We start from the raw sequence: 16,195 nt of genomic DNA on the forward strand, positions 1-16,195 counted from the left end.
TGACAAGATGATATGCATTGCAAGGGTTTAATGCCCATTAACACCTGACCAGTGCTGATTAATGTAACAGAAACATGACGCAGCATAAATGAAAACTAAAGAAAAAATGTCCATTGACAACACAGGTGCTGCATGTGGCACTACAGTTGGCCATGGTTACCTCACCATGGCCAGGGAGCCATTGCATCATGGCTATTTAAGTTTGCCAAGGACACCCAGCCTCCTGTCCCGTGACTCCTCAACATCTCTGTAATCACTCACAGTGGCTAGTGCACTGCTAGCGCTGCGCCTCCTCTCGCTTGTCTCAGGCATGGTGACGCTGCTCACACTTGAGGCTGCCTCACTCGCCTCATCCCCTCCCGCACTGCTGATACTGGCAGTTCCAGACTGCAGGTGCTCCACTGCAGTGGTCATTCTCTCAAGGGTCCTTGCCACATCCCCACAATAATGGCCCATGTCCACCTGCAGGGACACCGATCTGCGGGCTACCACAGCTGTGGTGGTGCACAGCTTCCTGATGGCCTTAATTGAGGCACTGGTACTGAGTGAGTACTGCTCATGTCTCCTGCGCTCACTCCGTTGGCCTGCAACAACAGCGCGTGTTAGTTCCTGTAGGCATGCCTTAATGTCATTGTTGCCCTCTGCAACGGCTGTGGTCAGCTCTCGCACTGCATCAGTCATTGCAGAAAATCCGTGTGACATCCTTGCCATGCTAATTTTCATTGCACCCATGTGTTTTGCCTGCAGGCGCTGAACACGCAGCATCCGGCTCTCCACGACTCCATACACATGTGCAGGATCTGCTGTTTGTCGCTGCAGCCCTACCCAGGGATCCTGCCCGCTGTCTAGCTCGCAGACGTGCTGCTGTTCGTGCGGTTGGGGTGACGACAGCCTGCTGCTGTACATTTGTGGCTGCTGGCCTCAGCTCCGTCTTCATCTCCTGCAGGGAGGGGACATTTGCCCTGCGGCTATGTGTGGTTGGCAGGACTTGTGGAGGTGGAGGTGGTGTTGGTGTTGCTGTCCGCGGTGGGGTAAACAACCTTTACAACGCAACTTTTACATCGCAGAGCCTTTACAACGCAAACTATTGCAACGCATTGCTCTGGGGGGCGCTCTAGGATAGGGAATAGGTTAATTTACTATCCAATAACCTTCCCTAGTGTCCACGGGGACTGGAGTTGGAATAGTAAATTAAACTATTCACTATCCAGCACCCCAAAGCACTATGCGTTGTAATGGACTGCGTTATAATACTTGCGTTGTAAAGGCATGCGATGTAAAAGCATGCGTTGTAATGTCATACATCCCCGCGGTGGTGGTGTTGGTGTTGCTGTCCGCGGTGGTGGTGGTGGTGGTGGTGTTCTTGTCCGCGGTGCTGGTGGTGGTGGTGATGTTTGCTGAGGTGGTGAAGGGGAAGGACTGCCTCCATGTTCCAGCGTGTTCTCCGCATCAGTCACCACTGGGGTCTCACAGATGACTAGGCGGGCGCTGTCATCTGATTCCATGGGGGAGGCATCTGTGTGTGAAACAGAGCATTGTTATGATTTTGTGGATATTTTAATTTTATGCTTTAGTCATCTACATAAAGGACATATGGGAACTGATATTTGGACCTTGACTGCTGTTTTCATGTCATGCACCTCAGGGGTCAGACAGGAACCCTTTCATGTTATGACTACAACTCCCATGAAGCATTACTCTGTTGAGGGATTGTGCTTAAGGCACGGCTACTTGTGCACTGTGTTTGGCTTGGGGAACTGGGCAGGGGTTGACAAGACGCTGCATATCTGCGCTGGCATGCATCTTACCTTGTCCGCCTTCCGCAGCACCTGAGGTGTCCAGTTGGGTGACCCCCACAACAGCTTCCGGTTCGATGGTCGACTCCACAAGGTCCTCGAGGGCTGTGTTCGGTGTCACATTTGAGGACCCACCACCTGTGCCAGCCGCATCCTTCACCCTTTCCGCGATCTTCTCCTTAGCCCTTTTGCGGAGGTCGTACCACCGTTTTTTAAGGTCCTCGATGCTGCGGTGTGTGACTCCCACAGCATTCACACTGTCCTTGATGTGCAGCCACATCCTGTGCTTCTCCGCCTCTGGCACCTTCAAGGACAGTCTGCCAAACAGTTTTTCATGCCTGCTGCTGTCAGAAAACTTGCGTTTTCTCTTCCTGGTGTTGTCCTTTCCTTTGGGTGCTTCTTTCTCCATGATTCACTGCTGGCTGTGTATTGCTCCTCTGCTCCTGTGCTCTGCCTCCTCCTCTGAGCTCCTCAGGGCACTGAGTGAAGCATGGGCTGAGCTGCTTCCTGGTTGTGACGTCATCAGCCTGCTTCCGGAGCGCCGCGTGTTTTTGCCGATTTCGCTAATACCGACTTCACTAATACCGAATTCGCAGATACCGAATCGGTATTTGCTATTTCGGTATTTGCGAAATCGGTATCTCGCAGTCATCTCGCAACGTTTTACCGATTTTTACTGATTCGGTAATATTTAGCGATTTTATTGATGCATCGCGGTTTGCATGTCCTTATTAGCGATTCCTTATTTTTCGCTATTAACGACTACCTATACCGATTTTTTATGCATTCTGCCAGTTAGTCTATGTCATATAGACACAAACAGGTGACGTCGTTTAGTGGGTTTTTACTGTTATAACTAGAAAAGCGACTTGTGTTTATTTTCTATAAATACATGATTAAAGGTTTTGTTTTCTTTATATACACGTTTTGTTGTTTTTATTTAGGCCTCCTTAGTGTGATGAAAGCAACTGTGTTTTTGTGCAATTGGGCGTGGTAGCATTGATAGAAAAAGAAACTTGATTGGGGACGGAACGAGGGAAGCAACTAAACATTGCATCACTAAACTGCAAATGTGCTCATTTGACGTGTTTTGCTGATTGAGAACAAGGTCTTGGGTTACATTGTTAAAGCAGCAACCCTGGTTGGGCAACTAGTGTTCTGCATATCCACGAAAAGAGTGTTCTCCTTGCCTTTGTGTGTTTAGCGCCGACCATGGTAAACGGAGGGGTACTGTGCACTGTTGTGAATTAAAGAGGGCCATAGTGCTGTACGCTTATCAACTCTACTTTTGTGCAGTGGTAAAAGGAGACTAAAAACAAAACTGTGCTGGGGAAAGTGGGCTTTGCTCGATGGCATCTTAAAACCTTTTTTTTTTATCTTAGACACATGTGGCTGTATCAGTTTTGTAGCTAGTAGCAAACGGGAAAGGAGGGTTCCCATTTAAAATGAAGCAGAACTTGCAGTTCTGAAAACTACTTTCAGAAGGAGAAACCCAAGTGAAACAATACAAAAGCGTATTTTGAATGAGGATTATTCAGAAGCCACTTTATACACTTTATAGCGTTTCGAATGGGGGCAGAAAGCACCAGGCTCGTGCTAATCTTTATGGTAAAGAGACAGGTTTATTTAGTTTTTTTTTTTTTTTAGCTTTGTATAGCCTCTTTACACCACGTAAGCAGTCTGGGGACGGCGAAGGGTAAAATCTGGGCACATTCTATCATTTGCATACAAAAGAAATACGTATTTTACATTTCACCAGGGCTTACTTTTAAAATTTGTGTAGCGACTGCATTTTGCCTTAAAGATACTTCAGTTAGCACGAGATGGATCACTTCACCTACAGGGGGTCTATCTGGAGAGTTTCTTTAAACACGTGTCTTTAGTGTAGCGTCAACCGTGCTACGTTGTAAGCCCCCGTGAAAGGTAGGAAAACAATAATGAAGGGACAGGCATTACAAATAGGATCACTGCAAGTGCAAGGGTAATTTAATGATGTCTATAGGAGATTGAGTATTCACAAATGCATCAAAGGCTGTAAAACTGTTCTTGGGTACATTGTTTGGATCCATAATGTTGGGTAACTTGGAGTTGAACATGCATTCCAAGTTTGACTTTACTTGAGGGAACTGGAGTCGCAGCAAATCAACATTTAATTCTACGTGTCTGCATAGTCTGAGCAAGGTTTCTGTATTTACTGTACTGATGCAAAGACAATTTTGGCTTACCAAATGATTTACATGTGAGAGGCTCTCTTTAAAAATGTAGCGATTATCCACATCCCTGAATATTTTGATTTTGTTGTCGGCTTACAAGTGATAACCTAAATTGTAGTTCTGTTCATCATTTCACTAAGATGGAAAAACAGAGTTCATGTGAATCCTGCAGGTCTCCGTAGAAGGCCACAGTTCTTTTGTATGAGCAAAAGTAACCTATTTGTATCTGTTTTGTACAATTTACTACGAATGACCTAAATGAATGCATAGCTATCGCCTCTGTTGATTGGGAGGTCATGAACCAGGGTTCACTGTGTCCAAGGACGCCAATCAGTTAGTAAAGATCTAGAACAGAGTCTTGGCACTGGTCCTTGTTGATATCATTAGGTAATCTTGGCGCTTCTGCTTGGAATTAAGTAAAACTGGAAATCACAGAGAAAGGGTTATTTTTTTGGGTGGGCAGAGATCTGGATAGCGATCACAGTTTCAACAAACATTTGCAATGCAATTGGTCTCACTTTTTTTAAATGTATTTATTAGTTTTCACTTTTATATAGCGCAAACTTTACCCGCAGGTATCAGAGCGCTTTAAATCAGCATGCGTATAACAAGCAAGCCTAGCACTCTATATTACTGCCAACTTTGCTTAGCATAAGCAACAGATAACCATTCGCAAACAATGTTTATATACCAATTGCAAATTAAAGAAAAAAAATTAATGCAAAGCATTGTCATTTACAATGCCAGTAACTCAAACTTTAATGCTGCGAGACCTATTGCATTGCAAATGCTTGTTCATTTAGTCACTCTTTGCAACATCTTATTTTCCCCCTCTACATGGATTAGTAGATAGCTTGTTGTGGCTTTTGATTCCAACTTTGAAGGCCGATTTCAACAAGCTAAGCAACGTGTTATTGTTCCAACAAGAAGTAGTTCTCACATCTGCCTGCGAGACCTTTGAATTGCTGGTGGCTAGAACTTCTAATGAAATCAAAACATTGTTATACAAACCTTCCCCTGCATTTCAGAGAATTAGTACATCAAATCTCTAATGCATCCAGTACGGCCAACCTCGCCCACCTCTTCTAAGGTTGTATTCACTAGCGATGTTACTTTACTTCAGACCATCTTTGGAGTAATTCTGGCTTTTATCCCCTCCATTTTTTCTAGTGTGGCCGGAGGATTCCTGTTGCTGTTATTCTTCATTTGTGGCATTTTTATCCTAGTCCTGATTCCGGCATCGCTCCGACACTGCCGAGCTACTACAAGAGCTGAATCTTGATTGGCCCCCAATATTTTGACCTGCCCAGTTTTTCAAGCGTGCAACCCATTTTCCACTATATCTGGTGCCCCTTCGAATGGGTACTGGGCATTTGCCTGGCTTCGCAAATTCCTGCTACCATGGATTTTGGGCTGTTGGTGAGACCCATTTTCAGAACTGTTCTGTTTATGGCTTCTTTACAAATCAAGGTTTCGAACTATCAGCCTATGGAGCAACATGTGCATCGGCACATGGACCACAGGATGTGGGCTTCAGTAACATGGGATGCGTATTGCCCAGCAACTGTGTTGCCATCGGTTGAGTCCCGAGCTCATGTTTGTTCTTTGGAGCTCATGACTGGGGCAATAAACCAATCATTTCATGCAGAATTGCGTTCCTTTATGGAGTCTTTGGCCTTCGAATTGGTGAGTAGCACAATGGGTTCCTCCTCCACACCATAATTTGACTGCTTTTCCAAATTGACACTTTCATCTATTCGTTTTCAGTACATGCTATTTTTATAAACCTATGCTTTGAGTATGTTTTCCTTTAAACAATATATCTATATTCCATTTGCTATTCTCTTTAGTGCTATTATTCTGACCATTATTCTGACCAAAGGGAGTGTGTTGTGTGTTTCCTGCATGGCCCATTGTAGTTTTCCCTACATTAGCCTAATTGTGCATGTTGTAGGCTTCATTTTCCTTTGCACACTTTACTTTATAAACACACGCTTGCTTTTGTGCCACATCGTATTTTCACACAGAACCTGCATCTGTATTTATGTTCTGTTCTTTACCAGGCATTTTGTCTGCACACCACAGACCAGGTCAAACAACACTTCCCCTTGTTGTTTTCTCTGGTCAGGCAGTAGTACCTAGACCTAACACGAGAATGCAGCTGTTGAGCAGCTCCCATGTCTTGTCATACAGATGAGCACAGAGGTCCAAAAAAGCCACATGGAACCTGAATTCTGAGACGAGCACTGTCAATTAAAATGTAGAGCGTCCATCTGTGTATGCTAAGGTAAGGGGTCTGCCACTAATCCTATAGATCTTTGATATATAATCATTCAGCTTCAGTGAAAGAGTGAGGGGAGGGGTTAGACAGTTCTGTTGTATAACATGACTGGGCTTTTCATAATATACTGATTATTGACCATGCAAACAGTATTTTCAGTTTGCATTTGTTTTCTAATTGTGGCATGTATACTGCATTTAATAACATGATAGTTTAAATAAATATTCTAAACTTCTTTCGTGTCCCTGAGAGGGTCATGAAGGTTGTGTTCTGGGGTGCAAATTAACTTGTTATGTTATGTTTAGTTCATATTTATAAAGCGCACGGCTACTCCCTGGAGTGTCCTGGCGCTGAGAGCTGGTCATACGTCACCTAACATCAAGCACACCGACCACGATCAAACGGCTTATTGCTGAAAAACCCATCTAATGGGGAGGGGGCGGCTGTTCCATAGCCGTGAAGCAACCACATGAAAAGATCTCCCACCCGTCCGAGACAATCTCGCCCTAGGAGTGACAATCAGAAGCTGTGATGAGGATCTCAGGTTACGCTTTGGGAAATAGGGCTGAAATGTGTCCCTAAGATAGGGTGCTCCAATCTTGTGAAAGGCTTTCAAAACCAGGACCAGGGCTTTGAACTGGATTCTTTTCCGTACAGGAAGTCAGTGTAGTGACGACAGGAGCAGGGTGGTATGAGTTTTGGGGCTAGATGTAGGAAAATCTAAATTACCGATTCATAAATACCGAATTTTACCGATTCGGTATTTATGAATCGGTAACTCAGATGTAGATAAAAAATCGGTAATTTTTACCGATTCGGTAAGAATCGGTATTTACCGATTCAAATTGGTATTTGCTATTGAATCCTATGGGCCTTGACGCCCATAGGATTTAATAGCAAATACCGATTCGGTATTTACCGAATCGGTAAAAATACCGAATTGCAAAGGGGGACAGGGTGTCACTTTGACACCCTGTTGCACCCCTGTAACTGGCTTGTGCGCCATGTGGCACACATGCATGCCCTTAGGGCATGTCTGTGTGCCACATGGCACAGGTGTACATGCACAGATGTGCATGTACAAAAGAATTCGTAATTTACCATGCAATTGTATTGCATGGTAAATAATGAATCCTAAAGGCCATGTTGCAATGTAAAAAGTGCTACCTACATAGGGAAATACAGATTCGGTAATTTTACCGATCGGTAAATTTACTGAATCGGTAAAATTGACCGATTCTGTAATTTTACAGAATCTGTAATTTTACCGAGTTGGTAAAATTACCGATTCGGTAAAATTACCGAATCTGTATGTTTTTCTAAGCCCTACATACCAATGTCCAAATACCGGTCGGAAACGGCCGAAAATCGGTATTTTCGGCCGTGTTTCTGACCGGTATTTGGACACCTACATCTGTCCCCTAGAGTCTACCAAAAAGATGGCTCTAGCTGCTGCATTCTGAATGACTTGTAGCCGGCCCAAAAGACATTCAGGCAGGCCGAGATACAAGGAATTCACATAATCTAGTCTGGATGTTATTAACTTGTCTCTTTGGTAAGGTTAGGAGGACAAGTGAGGCACTATAGCTAGTCGGACTCTGGTGGTATGGTGACTCAGTCACTACATGCCATGGGTTTTAAAAAAAATATATTTTTAACACATTTATTTCGATCTTCACAAGTGACACAGCCAAATGCCTACAACCCTGAGGCCGGCAGCACATTATTAAACAGTACGTCTACGTTGAACAAAGCTTTTTATACCGACATCCCGGGGGACCGGCAGCAAATCATAAGTCATTGCATGTAATTTAACCAACATGTGCACATTGAGAAGTCTAAAAGCATATAGTCAGATATCTCTACTTCAACTTTATAGAACAGATAACCCCACCCCATCCCCCCGCCATGTCAGCAAGTTTACAACTTCGGCACCACACTGCTCCTAATGAACCAATAACCACTTTCACGCATACACTCTTTTCCAGTCACTAGGGACCATATCCCTATAAGACCTAGGGACCAACCACTGAGCTAGGGTGACACCACCGGGTGGATACAATGTGCCATATTCCTGTAGGCCAACAGTTTTTCAAGAGGTACGATCGGCCTGGAGGTCAGAAACCCCCTTTTCCAACCAAGTCACGAATGGTGCCCATATATCCAGTGGTCTAGATCTGCAGGGCATTAAGTCCCAATAGGTCAATAATTGATCCTTATAGTATGCTACCGTGTTTAACCATTCCGCTATTGTAGGTGGATGTGACTTTTTCCAGTGTATTGCCACCTGCCGTTTGGCAAGCAGGAGTAACATGGATGTCAGTTTACTGGGGCCCTTAGGAGCCGCTAGCACAAAGCCTAGCAATTCTACAAGGGGGGTGATCTGCAGTGTGACATTGGCAATGTTCCCAATGTGTCTAAAGACATCCGACCAAAATCGCCCTCTGGGACTGCAGAACCACGCTAAATGGATAAACGTTGCATCTTTTGCCCCACATCTTCAGCATCTCGCATCTCTTTGTAAGCCCATCGGGTGTAGCTGAATCGGTGTATGATAAACTATGCAAATATTTAAAATGTATAAGTCTTAACCTATAGTTCGGCGAAAGATGTTCTAGTTGAGAGCAATAAAACTGCCACTGTTTGTCTGTCATGACAATCTCTGCTTCCTTCTCCCACTCTACTTATGATGTATTTAAGAAAACGGGGGATGGCTCTTGCGTTACGCTATAGATTCTCGTTATCAATTTCCCAGGGGAAGGATTGGCTAAAATATTTTCTAAGGCTGGTCTTGAAGGCGGAGCTTTTGGGAATTCAATATATCTCGCCTGACATGCCGCCCTGAGTTTATAGTATAGCAACATATCAGAAGCTGTATGTGGATGGGGTTCACACATCTGCTGAAGAGATAGAAATACATCTTATGGATATAAATCCTGCCCCACCATCAATCCTTGCCCTCTTATCCGTGAGAAGGCCAATCAGCGTATTGCCCCACAGTGGCATAGATGGAGCACATAGTTCTTCGTGTCCTGCCCTCTTCGCTATGTTCCTCCATGCCTATCTTGTTGTCTCTACTGTGTTTATGTCTGAATGAGATCACTTATAGGGATGATAAACTGCTGTATTGAGAGGGGTGGGAGCGGCCATATCTAGCTCAATCGCCACATGGGTCTGATATGGAGTAGGATGGTGCCAGAAGTGCAAGTACTGGGCCTGCGCACTATAGGCAAAAAGCTCAAAGTCAGGAGCTTCTAGACCTCCCTCTTGGCTGAATGGTAGAGTTAAAAGCTTCCAAGACACTTGGGGTTGCTTACTTGCCCATACCAGGTCAAGGATCTCTGTACGCAGTCGCTTAAAGAAGTGAGTATTCAAAGGCATGGGTATGTTCACAAATAGATACAACAACTTAGGAAGTATAACCATTTTAGTGATAGCAATTTGTTCAGTTAAGGAAAGCAGTAGGCGCTTCCACCTCTGTATCTTATTTTCCATCCAGTCTATCACTTTTCCGTAGTTGGCTAGCCATAGCTCCTGTAGTGATCTGCTTATCCATATACCTTATTTCGCCTGACGCCCACTGGGTAGGGAACTCAGTGTCACATTGAGTGGTAGTATCAATGAGTGGGAGCATCACTGTTTTAGCCCAATTTATTCCCCCCCCCTTCAATCCCCCATATCTAACCAATTTTCTCATGACTACATCAAAACTATCTTCAGGGTTAACTAGATAAATTGTCATATCGTCTGCATACATAGATATCAACAGCCCTCTGGAAGTGAAACCAATGCTTCTTTGCGTATGATGTCTAAGCCTCGCCGCCAATGGCTTGGTAGCGATCGCAAAGAATAGGGGTGATAAAGGACATCCCTGTCTCGTCCCCCTAGTTATTGCGTGAAATGATTCTGATATCTGCCCGTTAACCTTCACTCTCGCCGTTGGGCGAGTATATATTATTTGGATTTGTTTAATGAAGACTGGACTAAATCCTAGCCTAGTCAATAGGGTGAATAGAAATTTCCATTCCAAGGAGTCAAACGCTTTAGTAGCATCTAGCAGTGCTGCTACCTCCTGAACACGTGGTGCTAAGAAAGGCAAAAAAGCACTCTCAAATTGTGTGATGTTGATCTACCCGGTATAAACCCTGTTTGGTCTGCAAGGGCTATCTGTGGAAGCATTGGCTGCAATCTGATATCCAGGAATTTCGCATAATTTTGGCGTCTAGATTAATCAATGATAATGGCCTTGTGAGGAGGGACTCACCGGTGTATCCCCATCGGCAGAGGCTCCCCGTGGTATGCATGGGACTTGTGGGGCTTGTGACGGCCGGAGAACTCCATATCCAGAAGAAACCAATCCATGCCTCTTTCTAGTCTCTCTACAGAGAGCCGCCGGCAAGAACCCGGAAGTGGGCGGGCGTGACACAGGAAGTGATCAGGCGAGTCCAATGAAAGGGGAGGATCACGAGGAAGAAGGCGTTCAATCGTGTGGAGCGGGAACCGGAGAGAAGATGTCGGGAGGGGAGGTGAAAGAGAAGAATCCCTGCAGAGAAGCCAGCGTGAAGGAACCAAGGACAGGAGACGCCGTGGAAGAGGAACCGGACGAGCCTTGGTGCGAGGAGTGGTGGAGTCCTCCGGAGGATGCCGAAGAGCAGCCGCAACTCTGGAGAGTTGCGGCAGAGCCGGTGAGTGAGGACGTCCCACGGGAATTGGAGGGAGGAACAAGGGAGGCGGGTAGGGAACAGAGGGGTGCGTGAGGGTGGAGATTGGATGCAAAGTACTGGGTGGGGTATTACCAGGTAGTTCACGCTTTTACCCGTGACCCAGACAGCCTACACTTTACCTGTGACTCATAAAAACTACAGAAAGAGGTCCTAGGTGCAAGATAACTCCTACCCTGACCAGCGATACCAATAAAGAATCGTACTTTATTTTGGGGGGTTAAAGGAGATAGAGCCTTTGTTTTCAACCCCGGATATAGTCATTTGCTTCCCCTCACAAAGTCCTTTCCCTAGGCACAGAAATCTTTCTTTTCACAACCCACCTACCCTAAGAAGCTATATTTTGTTTCAATTTTTGGAACACTTCGCGGTGTGGTGACGGGATAACCCTTTTAGATACTCCTGAACTTGTGTTCTGACGGCTGCTTCTTTTTCCTCTTTTATGAGCCTCCGGGGGAGCCCCTTGGACTCCGAAGACGAGGAGCCGGAAACATCGCCCTCAACACCACCATTAGAAGAGGAACCTGAAGAACACTATTTTGACTCACAAACATTTGTTTCTCCTGAAAATAAACCTCAATCTGTTCGCAAATACATAGAGCCTCCTCGCCTGTATATCAAACCTGCGCTCCCACAAGTGGTGTCAGAAGTGGGATTGAAAGGCACTATGGAGGCTGCCCTTGCAAAAATGGCGGAAAGCCAGGAACATCTGGGGAAAGTAATGGAGCGTTTCCTGACTGTAGTGGAAGAAGACCGTGGGAAATTACAGCAAGTCCTTTCTGGTCAAAACCAAACCCATGGAGCTGCAATGGATAAACTGACAGAGGCTTTAGGACAGCAGAGAGGTCCCACCACCCTACCCTCGGTGGTGTTACACCGCTATGTGAGTGGGGAAGATCCGGATTATTTTTTTAATAACTTTGAAAGAATGGCGACTGCAGCATCTTGGCCTGCTAAGTGGGGTCAATATTTAGGACCTCTCTTGTCCGGGGATCTCCAGGCTGCCTATCAGGCTGCAACAGTTCAAGGAGGGGTTTCCTATGCGGAGATAAAAAGATGTATTATGGAACAACTGAGGGTTGACGATGAATCCTACTAACAGAAACTTCAACAGATGAAAGAAGAACCACAAGAGACACCCCGGGCTCTGTACTTCGGAGGGAAGGATATGGCGGATCGATGGTTCAAGCCAGCTACCACCGACAAGGATGGGATTATGGCAAAAATCTATCTAGAACAGTACTTATCTTCTCTACATCCTCCTATTCAAAAATGGGTGCGTCAAAAGGCTAACCTTACCCTTGAGACTGTGGTGGAGATCGCTAGTGCTTATAGCAGAGCCCAAGAACTTCAGAAAGGGCGGGATGACTTTCCAGGGAAAACAGGAGGACCGGAACCTCATCGTCCTCCCCGACCACCAGCGGTTAAGAAACCTGAACCCTTGACCATTGTGCCAGGAACCCCAATCCTTAGACCCCCGATGGGACCACAGTGTTTTCAATGTGGAGGAATCGGACACATTGCTCGCTTTTGTTCACAGAAAGAGGAACCCATGGAAATCGGGATGGCTCGTAACTATTATTGTTCCCCTTCGGAAAGAAAGCAACCGCCCTATCATTGTACTGTTTCCGTAAATGGACAACCTAGCAGACACAGGATGCTTACATAGCGTAGTTAGTCCTCAAGATCTGGGCTCTAATATTGGTCCTATCGATTGAGTTGTTGCTATACGATGTGTACATGGGGATACTAAACCATACCCTACTGCCTAGGTGAGAATACAACATCCTAGAGATACCGGAACCACCCTGACAGTTGGTTTGGGAATGATTACCCAAAGTTGTCACAACTGTTGAATGACATACCTACAGAAGAGGAAGACTGGTGGTCCACTGCACCGTTTGCACAAGAAGAAGGAAAAAAATGGCCAGTAGCCAAAGCACGAAAGAGCAGAAAAGACAAAGAACCCATTGGTGCTACCAGTGTTACAGGACAAAAATCCCTGGGAAACAGATAGAAGTTTTCATGCAGCTCAACGAGAGGACCCCGTTCTGCAAGAAGCATGGAATCAAGCCCTAGAGGATGAGGATCCCCAACATGTATGTCCTTATTTTTTTAAGAGGAACGGGTTGTTGTACAGGAAAGGAACCCCCACGAAAAAAGCACAATTATTGGTCCCTGGACCTTTTAGAGAGAAAGTGTTGTATTTAGCCCACCGCCACTTATTAGGTTGACATTTTGGGGCCGATAAGACAGAGAAACAAATCCTGGAACACTTTTATTGGCCTGGGATATATCAACAGGTGAAGAGGTACTGTAGAGAATGCCCAGTGTGTCAGCGGAATAGTAGATACCACCCGCCCAGAGTACCCCTACAACCCCTCCCTATTGTAGGTGAGCCTTTCCGTAGAATAGGCATGGACATAATAGGGCCTTTGTTACCTTCCCGTAGTGGATGTAGATACATTCTCGTTATGGTGGACTACGCCACTCGTTTTCCAGAAGCCATACCCCTACGCAGACCTGATGCATCAAACATCGCTAAAGCTATGATCACTGTTTTTTCAAGGGTAGGGTTTCCAAAAGAGATCTTAACTGATCAAGGTACAACTTTCGTGTCCCGATTAATGAAACAGGTATGTACCCAGTTGGGAGTCAAACAAATCCGGACGTCTGCTTATCATCCGCAGACGGATGGTTTAGTCGAAAGGTATAATGCCACCATAAAGATCACCTTAAAGAAACTTCTAGCTTTAGAGTCCAGGAAATGGGAAGACATGTTATCTTTGGCCCTTTTTGCTATTAGGTGCAAAGAACAGAAAAGTACAGGGTACTCGCCCTTTGAATTGTTGTATGGCCATAAACCACGCACTTTGTTAGAGATGGCTAAAGAAAGATGGGAATCCGAACCACACGATTCCAAACCCATCACGGAGTATGTATCTAACCTATGCACACATTTGGGACAGATTAGGGCTATTGTTGGGAATAACCTTGAGGAAGCACAGGTGGCCCAAAAGAGACATTACGATAAAGGAGCCAACGAGAGGACCTTCCAAGTAGGGGAGTCCGTATTGCTTATGCTGGCTTCATCCGATCATAAGTTGTTGGGACAGTGGCAGGGTCCCTATAGTGTAGTCGAACAGGTTACCCCTGTGACTTACCGCATTGAAACCGATCCGGTCAGACATACATCTCCGGTATACCACATTAACCTATTAAAAAAATGGGAAGGTCCCGTTCCGGCTGCTGTGAATATGGCGCAGATACAGCCGACCCTATTCGACCAATGTGTAGACCCTGAGTTGCCCTGTTCCCTACGAGATAACATATCCCAGGTTTTACAACCCCCACAGGATACTTTTTCCACCTCTCCTGGTAGGACATTTATTGAACATGCGATTAAAAACTCCTCTAGGGAAACGGGTACGCCTAAGTCCCCATCGTATTCCAGAGGCCCTTAGACAAACCATACGAGAGGAGATACAGAAAATGCTACAAATGGACATAATTAGACCCTCTGTAAGTGAGTGGAATTCACCAATCGTCCTGGTACCTAAACCAGACGGGTCGGTGCGTTTTTGCATCGACTTTAGAGAGGTCAATAAAATCTCAGAATTTGATACATACCCCCTGCCTCGGGTAGACGAAATGGTGGAAAGAATAGGTCAAGCCAAATACATTAGTACCCTGGATTTATGTAAGGGTTATTGGCAGATACCCCTCAAAAAAGAGGACAGAGAAAAAATAGCGTTCTCTACACCCGATGGGTTATACCAATTTAGAGTTTTACCCTTTGGTTTGCACGGGGCACCAGACACTTTTCAGAGGGCGATGAATGTAATCCTACTGCCTCATGAGAAATATGCTGGTGCATATATAGATGACATAATCATCTATAGCGAGACCTGGCAACAACACCTTTGTCATCTTTCCAGTGTGATACAGACCCTAGGACAATACGGTTTGAAGATAAACCCTGCTAAAAGTCATTTAGCTGCACAAACCGTCCTGTATTTTGGCTATGTATTAGGAGAAGGGGTTATTAGACCACAAGCCTCCAAACTAACTGCCATATCTCAAATTCCCTTGCCTCGCTCTAAAAAGGACCTACGAGCCTTTCTGGGATTACTTGGTTATCACCGTAGGTTCATCCCTCGATTTTCACAGATGGTAGCCCCCTTAACGAATTTGCTGCAGAAAAATTGTAAGACAGAAGAGATTCTCAAACACCCTTCCTTAGAGTTGGTGCGAGCCTTTCAGTCCCTCAAAACGACCTTAACGTCTGACACAGTATTAACCAGTCCAGACTATTCCCTCCCCTTTATCTTACAAATCGATGCTTCGGACCAGGGGTTAGGGGCAGTCTTATCCCAGGAAACACCTCAGGGAGAAAAACCCATATTATACATTAGTCGCAAGCTTTTTCCCAGAGTGAAAAATTATGCCACTATAGAGAAAGAAGCCTTGGCTATCAAATGGGTTATAGACTCTTTAAGGTACTATCTTGAAGGTAGAGAATTTACTTTATATACTGTCCATGCCCCTCTTGAATGGTTAGCCAGGAATAAGGGCCACAACGAGAGAGTACTCAGATGGTTTCTTTCCTTACAACCTTACTGATTCCGAACCAAACATAGAAAAGGAAGCGACCAAGGAAATGTGGACTATTTATCCAGGTTTCCCCGGGATCTGACCCCAAGTAGAAGGACAGCAAGGGAAAGGAGATGTGAGGAGGACTCGCTGGTGTATCCCCATGGGTAGAGGCTCCCCGTGGTATGCATGGGACTTGTGGGGCTTGTGACGGCCGGAGAACTCCAGATCCAGAAGAAACCAATCCATGCCGCTTTCCTGTTTCTCTACAGAGAGCCGTCGGCAAGAACCCGGAAGTGGGCGGGTGGTACACAGGAAGTGATCGGGCGAGTCCAATGAAAGGGGAGGATCATGAGGAAGAAAGCGTTCAATCGTGTGGAGCGGGAACCGGAGAGAAGACGTCGGGAGGAGAGGCGAAAGAGAAGAATCCCTGCAGAGAAGCCAGCGCGAAGGAACCAAGGAGAGGAGAAGCCGTGGACGAGGAACCGGATGAGCCTTGGTGCGAGAAGTGGTGGAGTCCTCCGGAGGATGCCGAAGAGCGGCCGCAACTCTAGAGAGTTGCGGCAGAGCTGGTGAGTGAGAGCGTCCCAC

At 45.6% G+C, this 16,195-nt stretch overlaps 1 protein-coding gene across 6 annotated transcripts in view; it reads left to right on the forward strand.

Moving 5' to 3' along the window:
• Window positions 1-16,195, forward strand: part of SYCP3 (synaptonemal complex protein 3) — a 1,302,221-nt gene that overhangs the window by 128,529 nt on the left and 1,157,497 nt on the right. For 2 of the 6 annotated variants that reach the window (XM_078675094.1, XM_078675093.1), the window contains exon 2: window positions 5,180-5,695. The exons of the other annotated variants lie outside the window; for them this stretch is intronic. In XM_078675094.1, the coding sequence (XP_078531220.1) occupies window positions 5,411-5,695 (285 nt within the window). In that variant the 5' untranslated portion in view covers window positions 5,180-5,410. The remainder of the gene's footprint in view (window positions 1-5,179; window positions 5,696-16,195) is intronic. 6 annotated transcript variants of the gene reach the window in all.

This window comes from Lissotriton helveticus, chromosome 1_1, assembly GCF_964261635.1.
Source record: "Lissotriton helveticus chromosome 1_1, aLisHel1.1, whole genome shotgun sequence".
Classification (NCBI taxonomy): domain Eukaryota; kingdom Metazoa; phylum Chordata; class Amphibia; order Caudata; family Salamandridae; genus Lissotriton; species Lissotriton helveticus.